Source organism: Rhyacophila brunnea, unplaced genomic scaffold (assembly GCF_057557595.1).
Source record: "Rhyacophila brunnea isolate RB1 unplaced genomic scaffold, BYU_Rbru_1.0 scaffold_6, whole genome shotgun sequence".
Classification (NCBI taxonomy): Eukaryota; Metazoa; Arthropoda; class Insecta; order Trichoptera; family Rhyacophilidae; genus Rhyacophila; species Rhyacophila brunnea.
This window is the reverse complement of record NW_028233276.1, coordinates 36,949,288-36,970,986: the sequence shown is the minus strand read 5'-3', so window position 1 is coordinate 36,970,986 and position 21,699 is coordinate 36,949,288. Positions and strand designations below refer to the sequence as shown.

Here is a 21,699-nt window from a genome sequence, read left to right as displayed (position 1 = left end):
GTTGAGTAGTTTGCGTGCGAAAGTCTCTAAAGTTTAAAGAAACCTCGATAGCAAATGTGAGGTATCCATAAAAAATCGTCTAGAAAAAAATGATTATGGAATCAATATCAAATCGGTGTAAATATTTTTTGTTTAAAAGGTAAGTAGATATATGTCACAAGAAATTATGTAAGTATACAAATACATTAAAACTATTAACTATTCAACAATCTTGATGGTCCATCCAAGAGAATTAATTAAATGACATTTAAATTATAAAAATATCATTAAAACAATACGTAATCTTATTTACGATGAAAGTCTTCAACTAACGCACATTTTATAAAAGATTTTTTAACTATCAGTTTATCTTAGAAGCTAAAAGAACTCTTTCATGTTTTCACTGCGTATCGATTAATTGAAACATTTTAAGATTTAGGTACATTGTATATTTCGTATTCCGTCGATAGGTGAGCCTAGGAGCAGTACACCCTTGTTAGTAAGTTTTGATATTAATAATCAATTATCCGAGTACGATTTTTATGTGGTAAATAAAATATCACATGTATTTTAAATAATTTGATTGCCGGTTGATAAAGGTCGCAGTCAAAGGATTCAACATCGAGGATTTCGTAACTCGCCCATGCTTCATAGTGTTTCGCTTTTTGTGTTGAGGTCAATTTTTACTTTCAAACGTTGTTTCAAATCAGACGACGAGGGCGTGGTCCAAGGTGCCTCCAGTTTTCGAGACCTCAACCCATTGACTGCGACCATCTCTTATAAATCTGAACAATAACACATTACACCTGGAAATTTTTTTCATCTGCTACTGTAAACTGGACGTTTTCTTTGAAATACAATCTAAAAATTAAGATAAGAAAAACATATTTTTTATATTTGCCTTTGTAAAAAATACCAATACGTATAAACAAATGAGTGCCTTATTTATTAACACCATTTATAAATATATAAACCAAATTTTGCAACCGATGTGGGATAGATTTCTGTATACTACATACGAATGCAAAATTGTAATAGCAACTTACCGTCACTTTGAAATTGGTTCAACTAATCACTTGATTATTATATTTAGCACATACTAACAGCATTTTGACAGTAGTTGATAGTCAACTGCTTGTGAAATTCAATACATGCACTTGTATTGCGGCTGTACCGATTGCGAGTGTGGTTATGTATTTTGTTTCTAGATGCCTCTATGAATACCCCGCGTTTACTCTCGAGGTTTCTTTAAGAACCTAATCACAACAGTAAACTATGACAAATAAAAACAACCCATGCCTTTGCACTCATATAAGCTAGTGTAGGACCATAATATTCTTCGAAGTTAAGTCCCTATACCTTCGACATTTTTCCATGGGAAAACTACAAACAAAGTGGATATAGATCGCAGTTTGAAGAAAACATTAAAGTTAATTAAAGTTTAAAGAAAACAGTTCTCATTTCCCAATGAATTCGACAAAATATTCATCAGAAATCTTCATTCACCTGGAAAATTCTATTCTATCTTCATGCGGTGGTGATTGCATAATCTATATAGAATTTTCCAGGATTTTTACAATTTAAATATCAATTAAAATGAATTTTCCTCGTTTAACAGTTTGTATCGTTTAGTTATTGATTGACCCATTGAAAATATCGTATTGTTTTAAAATGTAACTGCCAGAGAGCAAAGTAATTACTTTACATTGTATTAGTTTATGAATAATTACAATTATTCTAATTAATTTTACATCATTTTACTGGCATGCTGATATAAGAGCGCCTGTACACGTACATGGATTTACTTGCACCAGTAGTGTGTATTTTCAACAATTGCGATAATAACTGTTTACATGTAAAAGTGCTGACTGTCTCTCCAATCTCATTCTTCAGACGTACACGAGTCGCGACGTTGTCATGGTATTGGTGCTATTTTACAGATTCAGGCAGGTTCGGACAGGTTCGGATAAGTTCGTACTAATCGGTAGACGTCAAAATATTCTGTGCGGTGTAGTTCGTATTTCTTCCGGCAGGTTCGTCACTATCGTTCTACTGCGCACGCGCACCGCCATGCAAGTCCCAATTATTGCGTGAAAATTCAGAACCTTCTGAACTTTTTCGATACATGCATGCAATCTTGCAACTTTCACGATAGTACGTGCTTACGCGTGCATTTTCTTGTTACTGTCAGCAGTCAATCCATGCACCTGTAAACGGGGTATAATACAAGTCGCATTGTTGGGTTAACGATCACTCCTGAAATGTATGATACGGTTTACGTTTACACTGTTACTCTACATTATAAAATATATGCTTCAATTTTATGTATGAAACTCAGCACATAAAAGGAGAGTTCCGCTTTTCTCGACTGTCTCACGTCATTTGATGTCCTTATTTCGTTTAATTTATGTTCGTGATTTATTATACCAATTAAAATATCTTAAATAATTTAACTACTCTGAAGATAACAATTATTTTTATTGCCAATAATTGCACGTACCTACTTATTTTGGCTTACTTTGACCATCGACGGAAACCATACGTTATTGTGTACTGTGTGACATAATAAACCTATGATTTATGTAGTGGAAATAATATATGCACGTGTATGTATACAGTATATTTCGCACCGTGAGTGTAAAACCAAGGCATCTGCAAAAGACATATTTTGGATATATTAGGGTTTGAAGTCTTCGTTTTGTTAGGATAAAGAGTTTCTAAAAAAAATGATAATATTTGGTTTATATCTACATTATATTGCATGTTCTTTCAGTTATTTCACTTTTACATTATCAAGTTCACGACTTTTGCAGTTGTTTTGCATTTAATCTCGAAATCGAAAAATTTTCAGATGCCTTGGTACACTCACAGTGCGTATAAACGGTTAGTTGGTGAAAATATTATATGTATTTCATTTCGCCGTATCACAGTTCACCGTGAGCTATCGTATCGGAAAGAAATGGCCGATAGCATTGAGATTAAATAATGACTCGTTGTTCGTGGAAACTTTCAGACGGTAATGTTCAAATCTTATTTGATTCATTAATTTGAAATTGATTGGTACCTGGTAAATATAATAAAAAAATAACGGTGTCATTATTATCAAATATTTGATTGGTACGTCTTGATACTTACAAGCACCTACTTTTGAATCATTCGGAATTTTTGATCATGTTAGGTCAGGTTTCAAGCGCCCACGATAGCCTAGCAGTAACGTGTCGGCTTATACTGTCTTAGTCCCGGGTTCGAATCCCGGATCTGATAAATTCACATGAGTGTTTGGAGTATAGATGTATAGGTTGAGCAAGTGGCTGACATTCAGTTTTCTCAGAGGCCCTTATGATCTTTTTAAAATCGACCACAGTGATGTAATGTAAAATATGCAATCCCATGTTTCGGCACCTCCTTCCTCAAATCACATGTAGATAAAATTAACAACGGTTTTAGAAATGTAATATATTAGCAGAACCAGCTAGGATCCCTTTACACTCTACAGTTTACACATTCATCAGGATTTTGAAACGTTGTAATTAAGATGTACTACTTCGCGAAATATGAATTACACGAAAACAATAGAAAGATTATAGTTGAGGAACAACCATGAGTTAAGTATCGCCGCTTGACAAATGCACGAGTTCGCTGATGACGTGCTTGGCAAAGTCAGGAGACTCTACAAAGACTGATGCAGCAGCTCACAGACAAATAAGTCTGAAACGCCAGAACAAAGACAGTAAGACAGAACATACACGTAAACGTATTAGAGAGGGGGCACGGGGAGAAGACGTATGTGAATGTTGACAGGTGATACTACCAGTGGCAAAGGCTGGAGGTAGTCTGTAAAGATTTTACATAAATAGTGCACACTAAACTTTGTCAATCATACTTTTCATTAAACTACAAATACATTATATTGCAGATGGTGTTGCTTAGTTTTAAAATTAACTTTATTAAACCCTGCCTAAACCAAACCATGATCGATACAAAATATTCTTCTATTATACTTATATAAATATTTTTTGACTAATTTCTAGTCTTGGCTTAGGCAGGTTTAATTGTATTTTAAAAACTGACAAACTCTATCTACACGTTCGATGAAAATAAATACGTTTGACAGACAAAGTTTAATGTGCACTATTTATGCCGTATCATAACAGACTACCTCCACCCTTCGCCACTGGGTACTACCACCTGGTAATATTTGATAGTTATTTATATTCCTATAATATCAGTCAGCATTCAGAAACTGTATACCACGTTACATAAACATAATAATTATTCGACGAAATCTCAAAAGAATAATCGGCACTGAAATGTCAAATAATGCTTTCAACACTGTTATGCACGGTGCATGGATAATAGTAGGTAGTACCATACATTTAAATACTGTCCAAGATTCCTGGTGTAAACTATCAGTTCTGAGTTCTGACCTTTCGGTTAGTATGTAAGTAAATAGGTAAGTATAAATAAATAAATGAAGGTATCTTTAGAAGTTAGCGATTTGCGAATGAGACCGCGTTGAGACCTTTACGAATTGAGTATTCGTGTTACAACTGTCATGGAATTGAGGTAGGCTTCACCATTATAAATATTACCTATAATAATAATCGAATGGATAACAAGACAACACCATCCATTGAGCAATAAATGAAGTAATAAATTGATAGTTTTTAATAAATCTTCGTTTACACTAAAATTATCGATCAAAAGAGAGTTACTAATTAATGTGAGATATTAATTAGTTAGGGTACCTACAAGACATAAGATATAATTCAGTAGATATTTCACTCATTTTATCTATTCCCATCAATGACATTATTAATGGACAACGCACTCAGTACCAGTGACGTCCCGTAGGCGTGGGCAGATTTAGCGTCGCTTGGGGGCGGCATTTACTCGAAGGGCGGCAAATCAAGGAAAATCATTTGGAATATATAGAAATAGCTAACTGAACTTAGTAATAACGAAAATATCTTTCCATTAAAAATTTCAACTCACTGGTTTTGTCGGGTTCGCGATATCTAGTTTACTTCCGTTGCCCTTCGACGTCCTTGGTGACCAGAAATGACACGTGCAGATTTGCGAATAATTACAGTCTGATATTTTGTTAGTAATGTATCCATATAACACATTTCTTAGATTCTAGACTTAGATGAAAGGATGATAAAAATACTATATAAAAATGGAGCGGCATTTTGACGCTGCCATGGGGCGGCATTTCATCTAGGGACGTCACTGTTCAGTACAGTAGCTAGCAAGTAAATTCGCGCATAGCGACATTCGCACATGTATAGGTAGATGTCACGTGACAAAATTTCGCAATTTCCATTATGCGATATCACGCATCGGGAATTTATAGCAATATCACCTTTATTGTAATGGCGTTAGAACAGATTATGCCATTCGGCAGATCCGACAAAAAAGGGAGGGTCATTTTTTTTTCAGATGCTTCGTCCATATTAATATCATTGATTCCCATGATTGAAAATACTATTCCTGTTACTCGAAATTCAAAATCCTGTCAGTCATTGCAACTCAGTTTCAAACACAAACAATAAGGCGGGAAAAATGAAACATTTAACCGCGCATGTTTTTCATATTATATTATGTATGTAAGCTTTGTAGGTTGTTTCTTAATTGAAACTTAGACAGCCACTCTACAAACTATGTACTTTATGTATAAAATGACAACAGAATTCCTGACGACAGGCAGAAGTGTGTAGAGACGTGTCCTTGGGTCGATCAAAACCCACATTGTGATGTAGGTAGTGTAACTTATGAATGATATTACCAGTGCCGTCCCGTAGGGGTAGGCAGATTGAGCGACGCTTGGGGGCGGCAGTTACTCGAAGGGCGGCAAATCGAAGAAAATCATTTGGTATACATAGAAATAGCTACCTAACGAAAATAACGAAAGTAATAACGAAAATATGTTTCCATTAAAAAAATTAGCTCACTGGTTTTGTCGGGTTCGCGATATCTAGTTTACTTCCGTTGCCCTTCGACGTCCTTGGTGACCAGAAACGACACGAGCAGATTTGCGAATAATTAGTCTGGTATTTTGTCAGTAATGTATCCATACAACCCATTTCTTAGATATTGGACTCATGAAAGGTGTTAAAAATAATGTATAAAAAAATGAGGCGGCATTTTGGCGCTGCCTAGGGGCGGCATTTTATCTAGGGACGTCACTGATATTACCAGTGCCGTCCCGTAGGGGTATGAAGATTGAGCGACGCTTGGGGCGGCAGTTACTCGAAGGGCGGCAAATCGAGGAGAATCATTTAGAATAATATATAGAAATAGCTACCTACCTAAACTTTTTTTTCTTCGACCATGTCCGATCCTAATAGGATCATATGGGCCTCCACAGAGTAGAGGTTTGTATTAACAGATTTTGTTTTTTACGAGAAATGGACGTCAGTCACTTTCTCAACCTATTAGGTCCATACCCTGACTCACACACAAATTGAAAAACAATATGTGTACTTGCCAGACCCAGGATTCGAACCTGGGACCCACGGCGTGATGATCTAACGCTTAAGCCGCGCGGCCACCGTGGACGTTACAAAAACTTAGTACCTAATAACAAAAATATATTTCTCTGTCTAGTTTACTTCCGTTTCCCTTCCACGTCCATGATGACCAAAAACGACACATGCACGGATGATACAAAATACTGTATAAAAAATGGGGCGACATTATAGCGCTGCCCAGAGGCGGCATTTTGTCTTGAGAGGTCACTGGATACTACACATGAACGAAATAACGTAGCTACATCATATAACCCCATAATAATTATTAGGTTATTAGGAGAGAAATGCCTTGAAAGTTTTAGACATAAAATTGCTCATATTTCCTCAAAAACATTAATAAAATTATGGAATATAAAGTAGCTTCCTAATTAAACTTTATATTAATTATCCAAGCAAATCACGAATTAAGTATTGTACAATATTAGTACCCAAATCACACAATGTAACAACAATCAGGACCAGATTTGTTTGCAAAAGAGCATTGTCAACAACAGCTAATTATAAAATAGTTTTAGTTGTTTTTGTAAAAAACGTGAAAACCAGCGGCGTGTGATGACCTTTGCCTTTGGGGATGCCTTCATAAAATATGTATCTAGCACCTATTATTTGCTACTGACTGGCGATCTTTATGTGCTATTGCAGAGGGGTAGCTACGCAAGAAAAATATATTTGTAATATTAATAAAACTGAACCTTTTGATAAAGACCTAGTTAAGTAAAATTTACGACACAATTTCATAATGCCTACATAATAGTATTACATAGTACCTACATCACTGATTAGTACTAAGGACGGTTCTCATATACAGAATATAGCTGCTGAAACCCTAATATTATTATGTGTGATATATTTTGATAAACAGCTTCCTGATCTTAACTCCAGTTAATAGAAAATGTGAGTTAATGATATCTATTTCACGAAGTTAGATCGTGCGTAATAAAATACACAATGTTAATATATTATTGACACTCCGTGTTGCAATAATAAAATAATATCTAATGTAGATATTTGAAAGCAGGTTCAGTTTTCTGATAACTGCAAACTGCAATCAATGCACGCTGTGACTTCGTGTGCCATATTATTTTTATTGTCCGTAAGTACGTACCTACTCACCTACATGCTACATTCGCTTGACAGCTCAGTGTGTAAAACAACCTAGTCTAGTTTTGAATCCAAAACATTACATGTAGGTCGTTAGTATCAACAGTTTGTAGTCATATGGGCGTGGTACAATATTTCTTAGTATTTTCATATTCTTAAGTACCACAGCAACATCGGTGTAACAATGTGCAATTATCTAAAATTAAATACAGGACAACAATGAGGACTGTACCCATAATAGGTTGTATAATTATTATGGTTTACCTCTGCCGTCGTAGAAAAAAATCTGATTCAGGTACAAGACGTTGATCCAACCAATATAGTCCTACGGGTCGGGTGTTGGACTCTTACCTCTCACTTAGCTCGATATGTTCGAGAGGAAGACGCTACGTAATATATATAGCCCCATACTAGGAGAAGAATGATACATTCGGCGTAACCTGGAGCTCTACAACCTCTTCAATAGTGTATTTCCCAATTTGTTAAACTTGTTACTGGGTACGTGAAGTCGATGAGAACGCGATCGCGATACGGTTCGAAGCGATACAATCCAAAACGATACAAAGTGGCATCGTTGTCCTACGTGTAGCTGAGTCACCAGCTGTCACCATCGCACATTTATACAATTTGTTTATTACCATGATAACGCCTAGAAATATTTAAATGTATGTAAATAATTACCTCCTATGTTTATTATAAAATTGTTACCATGGCGACGCCTACATCGCCGCGTCCACTTCGCGCAAAAATATCAAACCGTTTGATGCCGCACCGCTTCGCACTGCTCGCCGGGTATTATCTGCACGTAGGCCACTACAGGTGGCGTTGACTCTTTGATATTTTCGAGCCGCGCCACGTCGCGTCGCATCGCATTCGCATTGACTTCGCCCACGTAAGACGTCGCGTTTGGCTCTGATGAGCGGGCCATGCAGCAAGAATGGGCTTCTCCAAATCTGTCAGCACCACAGACCTCCACGTACCTAAAACCGTCACAATTTATGAGTAGGTTTCTTGGAAATGCTCAAATTCTTAGCAAATAGTGTGTTATAATTTTAAAAAATGTGCATGTTTAAGATAGCCGAAAATAAATAATAAAATGGGTAAGCAGGGACGATAGGTACGAATCGATAGAACACGAAAGCTCAACTTATAAAATAATATTTAATGATATGGAATTGCCATAAAGTTAATTTTATTTAACGTAATAACATTTGTATTTTTTAATAATATCATTAAAAATGTTTTTCTTGACTTATGCCGCCCCCTGAATCCTGCCACACTCCCGCTTGTATAATATAAGTATTAGGTAGGTACCTAATGGATTTACAGACAATTTGATACTAAAAATGCAAAGGGACAGCACTCTAAGTCTGATTAAGGGTAGCACTAGTATGTCTAGGGGTGCGTGTTCCCAGACTATATTTAGAACTAGTCAAATTTCACAAATTCATAACCAAGGATTGTGAATGGTGCACGGTGGGTCCATCGCAGGCACGTATGTTATTTTGCATTTATTCATGTGGGAGTTCCATTTCTCTGGCAGCTCTTTCGAGAATGATAAATTTCTCATATATGGCTGAATCCTATCTTGCCACTATATCGCTATTCCGTTATAACATAACATTAAATATTAATTATACAGCGATGCAGGATGCCGGATCCAACAGCGAGCGTTAAACTTCATACACTGTTTTCGTTACACTTCATAAACTTGGGTTTCTATTAGCAACGGTCTCCGATAGGCGCCCACATAAGGAAGGGTCCTCGGATTCGGAGCCCCCCTCAAAAAAAGTGACCTCCCAATGGATAAGGTGGCAGCGTATGATATAGGTCACCAAGTTGATAAAGCGGGCCGCAATGTCGCTCTGCAAGAGGACAAGCACTAAACAATCAATGTGGTCATACAGTAGTAAGGGCGCCTAAAAACCCGCTGGATCGACGAACTCATCAAGTTTGACAGATGTACTTACGTAGCAGCGAATAACTAGGGGCTGAGAATACTAGACGGACCTAGAGAAGTCTTCATCAAGCAGTGGATGTGCCCCAGCTAATCATAATGATGATTAATTAAATATTAAGTTTAAATTATTTTTCATACCTACGTCTACTGCAGGCACAGAACAATAATAATTAATAGTTCCCTGACTGCAGGCTGCATTACCTATGTATGCAACTTGCTCTTCCTTTCTTCCTCGTAATCGCTTGATGCAATTATTCAATAATAACCGAATAAAATGCTTTTTTATTTTTCGTAAAAATCGATGTTTTTTAGATTGAAAAAACCCATTAAAACTATAATTAATTGACAAAAGAGACACGAGAGTCCCAAGAAAACTTAAAATTGATAATTTTGTTTCAAGAAACTACTTGGAACAAATTCAAACAAAAACAAACAGTTGAACCCCTATGTTCAGCTATTTTTTTTCTAATTTGTCGCTTTCTCTTTGAAATAAAAATATATATTTTATTTTTCCCATTGTATTTAGATAGGTATTGATCGATTAAAAATCATAAATAAATTAATGTGTATGCCTCTTCCCCTTAAGTTTAACCAATCTTGGACGAATGGTTAGCAGCCAAATCTCGTAAATGCTTAAATAGCATATTGGGACCATACCTAGATAAAATTTCATATAAATAAAAAGGATTTCAAGTTATACACATTTATATTTTTATAAAAATCTATGTTATTTTAAAATAAATATGAAAAATATTGAAACGATGAATTAGTCAAAAATCTACACGAGAAAAAATAGAAAACTTAATAAACTAAATCTTAATAATAATAATAACCATAAAAATTTACATTTTTTACAATTATTGTAAGTTTATCTTTCACTTAAAAAAAAGTGTTTTCAGATGCATATGCCTATTAGAATTTATCAAATAAAATTGCAAGCTTCGTATTTTTCCGCTAGTTTCTCTGTTAGCATAAGGATCCCCTGAAGTAATAGAATTATTATTGTGATTTTATTTTTCATTTTATATAGCAAAGGATAGACACGTTATTGGCATCTAGCGATTTAGTCAGTAAATTAATAATCAGCTCAATGAAAACTTGCACTTATTGTTTTTTTGTTACCTTTAGATAAAATGGGATGCGGGTAAATAATTTTGTCGTGTAGCAACATTCGAACTTCGAACTGAATTGACTGAAGTTTCTGTTTCTAACTTCAGTTCAGTTTTTGTGTGCTGTATTTTGGCCATGAGTAATGCAGTGGCCGTAACCAGATATTTTGTTATAGTTTTTTGATTTTATATTGTTTTTAGTAATGTTGGCAGATTTTGATGCGATTTACGAAGAAGAAACTGAGAATGAAGAAAATATCGAGGACACGCATGTCACATTGGTGCCGGATCCAATTATTGTTCGAGGAGCAGGGAATATGACAGTGTAGGGATATTTTCTCATTCTTTGTTACGAGATATTTTATTTTAACTGTTTTGTCATCATTCATTTGTGCTTTTGTTACGTTTTATAGATCTATATTAGTCTGTGTTATCGCTTAACTTAATTGCTTGCACCGCCGAGGGTTGCAATGAACTCGGAATATAAAATGTCTGTTGCCTTTGTCATGTAAACAGTAGGTACAAGTTCGATCACCTTTCATTTTACTCGCTACGTAAATCAAACAATATTAACTCTGTTGACCTCAGATCTCTTTCCAACATAAATAGTTTCTTTTTCTTATCAGCAAATGTTTCTTCGTTGCAATATGTTACAAATAAAGTGTCTTATTTAACTTTCAACTGGAATTGAGGCCAACATGCCAAAAATATTATGACAGATAACTTGATAAACAAATTATTGAAAGTCCCTGCTTATTGCTATGCTATCAAAGCTATCTTTATAGTGGAAATATTATCTATATTTACACATTATTCATAGTTTATTGAAAAACAGCGAAACATCAGACATATTACATAGGTATAGTTTTAAAGTATTTACAACATTTACATAATCATTCTTGTCACTTTTTTATAGGTACTTAATGAATTTTTTCATTGTATAAAGTTTATGACACTATTTTCAAACTTGTCGTATTTTTGCTGATAAAACTGCTTTGTACAATGACCATGGAAATATGAAACCTACAATAGTAAACGCTGCAGTATTCACCCAACCATTGATGAATTTGATACAGATCTCAGATAACACGAGTCTTCCTTTCTGTAAATCTATACCCATATTATTACCAAGACATGGATTTTAAATCAAATTATTGAGGTTTCTTTACTCAATAAATACCTACTTTATTATTATTCTATCGTAAACATTAAGGTTTCGGCCACATAGGTAGGTGCTTCGCTAGTGCTATGCTTGTCTACTAAAAGCACTACTGCCACATTGCACACTACGTGCTTAGGTACAAATTCATTTGACATTTGGGAGCGCTCATGTCAACATCAATGTCACTCTCAAAACTAACCAGACAGCTACTTCTCACAGAGAATTTAAGTTTGAAATTTCGAAAGTCTCAAATTCGAACTTGTTGGGTGCATAATGTCAATTCATCCCATGCGTCATTATTCATAACCCCAAAATATACGGTGTTTGACGTTTGTCATACTGAAGAAACATTCGCTATCTTGCAAAATCACTAGGTGACACAATAAAAATAACCAACAAGTTTGTTCGCCGGGAGACTCACTAAGTGACTAATAATCACGCAGTGTGGCCATTGCGATATTATAGTGTGTGTCCGTTCGCTAGGATATGTCACCTAACACGTAGCCACCAAGCAAGGCACTTACCTATGTGGCCTTAGCCTAAGTAATATAATGCCCAAGTATACCTTCTCTATATAAAGAAATAATAGTATCAAAGGCCTTAATGTTAGACTGTGGAGATATAGAAATATTGCATCGTTTCATACTTAGTTGCTTTTTGAACTTTTCACAATAGTCATTTTATCAACAATAAAATCTTGAAATATTCCGGATACTGGGAAATAAAACATTTACAATTGATCAAATTTAGATTTTTATATTAGTTCTTAATCTAGTATTATTTATGTCATCCTCGCCCATATATAATAACGCATAAGTCGCCATTCAACGTTGTCAGTTGTCACTGCATATTATGTAGACGTCGTCTTTACTTTGCTATTGTGCTATGCTATGAGCTTTCGTAATGAGCGTTGTGAAGATTCATTATTCGTTATTGATAACATAATATTTGTATATCAAAAAAGCCATAAGACAGACATTACATGTATTGTCGAACAAGAACTTCTTGTCCACGTGTTAAAACGTTACGTCACTGAGAAGTCTTCCATATGCGACTACAGTGACTTCCGGTTATCGACGAGATATTGTTGTCGAACTGTAGTCCATGAGTACTAATTAGGATCACTCATTTTTTTTTAAATCCGATACATTACGCGGTATTCAAATCCATCAAGCCATCTTGGCTGATTTGGCAGTTGCATGGTGCGTCTACAAACTGTCCTAACACTGATCTTGACCTCACTTGTCAGCTATAAGCTAAGTCTACTGCTTTGCCGCTGATCAAATTGCAACCTGCCTCCACAAGAAAGCGTTCCTCAGTCTGACGATGAGTTTGGATCACGTTAATAATAATTCTTGTCACCGATGTGTGCTGCAATTTTTTAATGAACGATGCGCTGTGCACTATACAGTGTGACTCAGTGTAAATTCCCAGACTCACTATAGCGCCGATAATATTTTTTTAATCACAATTTAGTATCACCCAAATGTTTACCATTTAATTTCGGCCAGTGGCTAACTTGTATTGACTTTCCTTTCTTTTTCTGACTTTTCCTTGAATAATTATTACAAATTCATCCTTCTACCTATACTATTTATTTTCAATTTAACTTATAAATTAATATACTTACGTAAATAAATATAGTATACATATTTGACCGTCAAAATAACTAATCTTTTGTTTACGATTAATTGAGACTATTGGTTTCAAAGTCAATTACCTCCTGGAAGCTTTATTTCAAGATAATCATAAAAAACTGCCAAGAACATAGAATATTTTTTTGTAGAAACATATTAGTAAATAATTAGAAAAGGCAATTGTAACTTTAAAATCATATTCAAAGTTACAAAAAAACATTAATGGCGGCGGATGAATATAACCGACATGGCAACCATCGTCCGTTGTAATACTATTTTACTAGCAATCATAGTTAATTAACTTATACACAATGGAAAGTACTTAGAAAACCAGAATCATGAAAAATAACAACAAAAAAAAGTAGAGATAGCCGACTTTGAAACCTCTAATTGGTATGTTGGGTTTTCACACAAGCAAATGCCCGAGTGGTAATATATCCTCTCAGCAAGTCAAGGATGTCAGGCTCGAAACCCGTGTCTGACAAAATTCAGATGTTGTTTTTCAATGTGTATTTGAACCCAGAGCATGGACCGAATAAGTTGGGGAAATGGCTAACATGTATTTCTCGTTTAATAAAATCTGTTACAAAACCTCTCCGTGAGGAAGCCAAGATCCACACCAAATTGTATAGGATGCAATATTGAATAGGTTCGTTTTTAAGTTGTCGGTCGGTTAGGCTTGATTTTTGTGTGGGAATTTTTTTACCGTCATTCGGCCCACATAACGTATACAATCCTCATCTAAATATATTCATCTTGCCCACACATTATTTTTAGGATTGTGCCTAATATTTTTGTATCATTGTTTTAAAAATTAAAACTAAATCTAAATAGGTATATTGACGTCTTGTTTTTTTGAATCTCATCAAAGGAGTTTCATCTATTATTTTTTTTTATTGTTGACATGACAATCTCGACCTGAAATATTCAATCCACTTTGTACATAATCGGCTGTGTGTTTTCTGATTGTCAATCCGAGTAATATTTTTTCACACATTTAATTATAATAGAAAAATAACAAAAACATGACTTTAAAACTCTACCCTTGCACTCGAAGAAGAAAGCATTCCAATGAATATTTCCATGTATGGCGTGAATATGTTGATAAGTATAAAAACATCAATTCTGCTGTTTGTAAGGTTGGTTTTCTGTGGTAAATCAGGAATGTTTTTAAATTTCAGTGTGTTGAGAATTTACAAACATTTTACTAAAATTTAAAAACAATCTGATCTACCACAGAAAACCAAATGTACAAATAGCTGCCCTGAGAATTGATATTTTTAGACTTCTCAACATATTCACGCCATACACTGATTTGTCCTAGCTCGAAAATAATGCTTAAAAACAGCAGCAACTGTAACCGTAATCCATATTATATTGTGCATTTTACAGCCATACATTTTGGTCGCTGTAGGATTACAGATCATTTCTTAAACATAAATCTGTCCCTAAGGCCGTCCGTAAGTTGAAACCACAATATGTGGTTTTGAATCATGTGCCATATTCAACATGTAATATTCATTCATTGAAATATATTTTCACGAAGTATATAAGCGGCTGATCGTAGTTATTGATATACCCGATACCGTATATAGCGTGAACAGAAATCATTTGTTTAGTTTAGCACACGCTTCAAAACCTCATACGGTTTTACTCTACGTATGACCACCCAATTTAGGTTTTAAGCATTATAGTTTTTTACATTTGCAACTGATCTTGATGTTTAGCATAAACAAATTGATGGAAGCCCATTGGTGTCCAGTCAATGAGGTTTTATTTTGTTATTGTAAAGCTAACTTCATAAATGTCAAATCTGACATTGGTTGATGTACCATTTTGGTACAAATGATCAACCCCAGTAATGATAACAAAATAAAACCTCTTTATGTTGAAATGTTACTCTGTAATACGAGCTTTGAGGTAAGCAAATGATATTTATGTAATTAAAACTGATTGATTGTTTGCAAATGAACGTATTATCGAGTTTGCTAAACCAAATAAGTTAGATATATTTAGGCAAAAATGGGTACACATAGAGTTACATTCCTAAGAATTGAATTTTCAGCATCCTAAAAATCCCGTCAGCAAGTTTGGTTCTGTAATAAAGCTATAACATTTTTCATGGATAGCAAATGTAAAAAAAAATCTAAAAAATATAGCGATGTAACCAATAAAATTAATTTTTTATTGAAATATGCTTTGAAACCACATCTATTGCATTCTGGGTGAGAACATTGGTAATTAAGCTAGGTACAATTATTATATAAATATGTAAATATTTTCGGAAAAGTATCGAGCACTCCAGTTCATAAAATCTTCCATTTCGAGCACTGCGCGCATTTATGGTATTACAAAGTCTATCAATTATGGCAACCAAGATTCAACCCTTAAATCAAGATGATTATGTTGATTCATAAGTGGCGTCAGGATCTCTCCAAATTTAGGTTTTTTATGTATTCGTAATAATTTCATGAATAAAATAGAATTAATATTTCATTTTGCTCTTCTGTTTAATTGAAAATTATCCATTACACTCTTATAGCTTAGGAACCTTGTTTTTATTATAACAGTTCAGTATAAGAATTATTGGGTCTATTCTATACTTATCTAACGCTAAAGTGATAAATAGTATCAAACTTAGGGTAGGTTTGTATCAAAATATTAGCACTTATTGTAACAATTACACGAAGTTGGTTTTTATTGTTGCAATAAGTCCTTTATTTTAACAGTAGTAAGATAGGTGCTGTTAAAATATAGCACTTATTGCAACAATAAAAAGCAACTTCGTGTAATTGTTACAATAAGTGCTAATATTTTGATACAAACCTACCCTAAGTTTGATAATATTTATCACTTTATCACTTTAGCGGTCGATAGGTATAGAATAGACCCATATATCATATTAGTCGACTCCGAGAACATGCATTAGACGCCGGATCAGTCATCGTTCAGAACTTCAATAGTATTGTGGAAAAGATTTAGTAAACGATTTTCTTACCTTTCCAGGTTCGGTCTCAGCAACCGTTTCAACTCTGAATTCCCTGCGGGGCTGCAGTCGCGAGTGGCCCCCGAGGAGTTCCAAGCGACGGTGATGCGAGTAAACAGCGTTCTCAAGAAGACGCTCCCCGTTAACGTAAAGTGGCTCTTCTGTGGATGCGTTTGCTGCTGCTGCACTCTAGGATGCTCCCTCTGGCCTGTCATTTGCCTCAGCAAAAGGGTGTGTAATCAATTCATCACCTAATCCATTAACCGGGATACCAATTCCAACCTTTGGGATTGTGACCCCACAAATTTTATATCCATACTTTATCCTAAGACATACAAAACTTTTGATTGTTTAGTTACCATGCATAAAATAAAGCAAGTCTCATAGATAGTCTCAAATATTCAGCGACAATACAACCCAGTTAGGATTTTGGCCATCTACAGGAAACATTTCCACTACCTATTTTCTGTCTGTCGCAAGTTGCTTCCAAAGTCATTATATTTCTTTCTGCAAAGCTCAATCAACATAATATAGATATCCGACCCTCCTTTTCCTTTTTGGTCTATTGAAGACTAGGCTTTTAGGTGGTCGGATGTCTTCCGTCGTTGAAACGTGGTCTTCCCAACGATTACCCCAAAATCACCCCACTTTCATGTGTGAGACGACAGAACATAATATGCAGAAAATCAAAATATGTGCGTTGCGTTTGTTCAAACACAAATGATGCATGCCTAACCATCATATATTTATGGTGTACACAGTAGCAATCAGTATGTGTTAGTCCTATTATGTTAGACTGATGAAGCATGTCGTCAGTATATTATCTTGTAAAGCGCCGGGCTAGGCGGCAGCGACTTGCCTGCGCGGTATAGTTCTTTTACAGCACTTTTCGGTTTGCGCAAGCTTCAGTTTTCCATACACACGGGCTTCCCGATACAAACCGGTTTGCGCAGGTAACCTTGTGGTAAAGCATGAGCGTCTAGCCGGCGCTTTAATCTCATTTACATTTTAAATAAACTTGCGAACTTCAAAATATGGATAAAAATATACAAACTATATTATAAAATGACTGTTCGGCTGTATGGATACGAATTATGGTGTTTTTGTGGATTGATTTTTGAATTGATATATAAAAAATTTTCATAATTGCGAATGAATTTCTATCTGTGGTACATTTATAATCATTGCTTCAAATATCATATTAGTACTTCGATCTCATAATATATTGTGTTTATTTTTAAATTTTAGAATGTAACCCTACGATCTACCCTATGTAGATTATTGGCACTGTCAACCCAACCCACAGTTTTAGAAACATGTAATTAATCAATATTTGGTATTGGAAAATAATTCTTTACTGCATTTCGGCATACTTATCAAGTGTATACACACTTGCATTGGCTAGGATTCTGTGGGATTTTTTTTTTTTTGATCACATCACATTCATTTATGTAAAATTTCCTGTTCAGCACTTTAATAATTAATACTAAATTTCGCTGATGTCAACCAATCTCTATATTCGTGCTGAAACAATTTATATCAAAACATATGAGTTACTTTCCTGTGATTAGTCATAGTTTTGTAGATAACAAAGTCCACTGTTTGTACGTTTATTTTATGAAACAAACCACAGGCATCCTTCTATCTAAACCGCACTTAATAAAATGTTATTTTCACTTAATTTAATGATATATTTTGTACTATATGAAGGCTATATATAGATCAAATAAAATGAAAATTGCGATTGCCATCGACAATTTTTATACTTATTTATTTGGCCATGAACCCAGTGGTATTTGAAGGTTACGACAAATTCAATTCTATCCAAAAAAATCAAGGACTCTCCTATCAGGTTTGTTCCTGTTGCTTTTCACGTTAAATAATCGTTTGGCATCAAGTCTTCGCCATTGGTCCATAGTTACTACACGGGTGTAGGATGATTTGACGCCGCTGTCTGTTGCACAGATAAATGAAGAATGAAATATTGCGCTACCTTGTTGATTGTTTGGTTGATATATTGAAAGTGTGTCAAATATATTTTACTGATCAAAAGTTAACTAATTACTAAATTAACTAATCGAAACTGTAAATTTATATTGTAGTGCCAGTTATTGCTCATACTTCAAGTGCCATATGGTCAACTTATTGTAGAAAATGATGATTGTTTCATATACATGGTAACATGTTAATTAATTTGAATGAAATATACAATTGAAAATCTTCATTTACTGTTCGAAAATAATCAATAACTTGCCGGCTTGTCTATAGGTGGCATTGATCACAGTGATTCAGTGCAATATTGAAATGTCGAAGTATATCACTAATATGAGTCTATGCAACGACCATAAATCTCGCTTTTTTATATTTAGATATTTTATATTAGACTTGTTTGACTTCTTCCTGGTTAATTGTAACGTACCAGCGGCACCCAGATGTCCGTAGTCGAGTTGTCCGGCACTGAATCGTCCGATTCCCTAACTCCATAATGCGGTTATTGATTTTGTTTTGTTTCTGTGTGGCAGGCCAAAAACTCTCTGGACAAGCTGCTGGAATGGGAGAACAGCCACCTGTACAACAAGCTGGGTCTGCGGTGGAGACTTACCAAAAAGCACTGCGATTCCTCATCCATGATGGAATACGTCCTCCTCATAGAATTTATACCCAAAATACCCATCTACAGACCTGACTAGTCCCTATCGAATGACTTTCGAAAGATTTATCACTTGTCGAAGACATTATTACATTTTAATATGTAATTAGTAATTATTATTGTAATCGAAAATATCCCCCATTGGTAATCGATACAATAAGCGGCAACAATAACAATGGTGTAAAATATATTTTATAACATTTAAATGAATTTACACATTATAACCTTTTAGTTACTACGCAAAAGCTGTGAATGTTTCTCATGAATTAAACCCAACAAATTTATGATACGCTGCAATTGAATTTATATAAAATATCCATATTAAGTAACCTTATGCGAAGATCTCTCTATATTATCATCCTAATTTTTCAGAGACTTCATTAATTAGATAGGACAGTTTTCTTAACTAAACTGTCGCATATTTTTATTCTTTAGTGTAACTTCTAATATGTATATTATTATGTAGTCAGTGTTTATTGGAAAAATAATTATATACATATATTAAAATAAAAACAAAAAATTATATGGAATCCATTAGACGAGCATAATGCTCAATCAACGCACGGGGCTATTATTTATATCAAAAAGCGAAATGAACTTTTATAACACAGTTTATAAATTGTATTTTGAAACAATTCTTCCTATGGATTTTGTCTATTTTTTTTTTCTACAAGACATCTAATTAAATTGTATCATTGTTTTTTTTCTTTAGTTTTGTTTTCTTTTACTCCATTTTGAGTAGGACGACAAATTTATAATATTCTCCACTAATATTGTTAGGTAGAATATAGGTTTAATGATAATACGAATTTCAATAATCATGTTAATCTTAAAGAAGAATGATTTGCAAGTGTTGATTACTACAAAATTAAATTAGTGTTTTTATGCCTTAATTGAAATTTACAATATATTAAAAAAAAAATGTGCTATTACGTACGGTGAATTTATATAAGCTTTTTCGGTAGAATGCCACACATTCGATAGTATATTTATTATATTCTGATATTGCCAAAATGTACATTCTTTTCTTTCAGCGGAAAGAAGCATTGCCATTTCTGTTTGTTCCGATGAAAACGTTACTCTTTTAAATTATTTTTATAATAAAATAATATCGCTAAAAGGTTTATACTTTTCACGTAACAGATAATGAAACATTTACATCAAAGAAATTGAGTTGAATAATTTTCGAATTAACTTTCCAAAATATGCATAATTCATAGTGTATTTATTGTGTAGGATCACATTATCAACAAAAGAGATTGGAAATCACAAAATTATCAGTTAATGTTTTTATTAACATTTTAATAATCCAGCCAAATATTAACAATACCTTTCTTTGAAACAATTCTAACGGTAATATTACATATGAGTCCCAGAAAATATTTTACTTTTAAGGAAAAGTGCTCATTTGTGCTACTTATTTTTAAGCTCATGGATCAAATAAAATTATAGGATTGTTTTTTAATAGATAAATGTTATTAATATTGAAAAATATTACATGCCTACCATGCTTTAGTAAATAGTCTGAATATTTTTAAACGTGTTTTGCTTAACAATATTCATGAAATCAATTGTAATTATCATTTGGAAGATTTATAATACAATGTATTGATAAATAATCCATCTGGTTATTTGGACTATGTATGCATTTATAGATCAAGTAACATGTGCAAAAAAATCATTTATGAATAACAACACTGATAATAAAAATTTTAAATTAAACAATAACATTTTTAACTGTCAAAAATCTGTCTCTTCGAGATCATTTTGAATTAAAATTCTCTGATTGCGTACATATTTGAAATAGGTTGCTCTGCTTATAAATGCATAACATAGTTCATTATTATATACAAGTATCTCATTTTTGTCATTACATTACTTGAAAAGAATGATTATTTTTATCGGTGATTACTTTTACGTTAATGGACAATATTTTTATACAATGTCTACACCGGCAGAGATGCTAATAAAATGGCTTTAGAAAACCTGCATCCGTAATTAATTATTATTATATATGGATAGAAAAGGTTGAAGGTGATATATTTATTGTAAATATTGTTTATCTAAGTTGGTCTGCATAATAATAATGAATAGTTGATTACATATAAATATTAAACGCTTTGTAAATAGGCTATTGTAGAATTATAGAAACTAAGTGTATGTTGAAACATGTTTGATGTGTGACAAACGGTGAAATATTTAGATTTTACATCGACCTTCATTATTTTGATTTAATTTTTTATGAATTCTTAGCTTTTTATCGTTTATTCATGTGATAATCCGAGCCTTTAATTCAATCCAACTTTTACAGTAGGGGATGAAAGTATAAACAGATTAAAATAATGAGATGATTATAATTTATAATACATAGACACTAGACATAGCATGTAGTGTAAATTTTCACATTAATTTGCATGCTTTGTTTTCATACACTATGTAAAATACCTTCCTTCCAATGTATCTATTATTTTTTTCATAAAAATAAAAATAAATCATGTCATACTTATATTTTTATTTTCATTCTGTTCACAGTCTTGTTTATTTTGTGAAAGCAAGTGTTGTACTGTTGAATAAATACTTGT

The 21,699-nt window shown here is 33.7% G+C and overlaps 1 protein-coding gene across 1 annotated transcript; it reads left to right on the top strand.

The window, feature by feature from the left end:
* Positions 1-10,760: 10,760 nt before the first annotated feature.
* Positions 10,761-20,012, top strand: LOC147065627 (cysteine-rich hydrophobic domain-containing protein 2). Its single transcript, XM_085956802.1, has 3 exons — positions 10,761-11,007; positions 16,488-16,698; positions 18,990-20,012. Exons 1-3 carry the CDS (start codon positions 10,886-10,888, stop codon positions 19,155-19,157), a joined length of 501 nt encoding a protein of 166 aa, XP_085812928.1. The 5' UTR covers positions 10,761-10,885; the 3' UTR covers positions 19,158-20,012.
* The last annotated feature ends 1,687 nt before the right edge of the window (positions 20,013-21,699 follow it).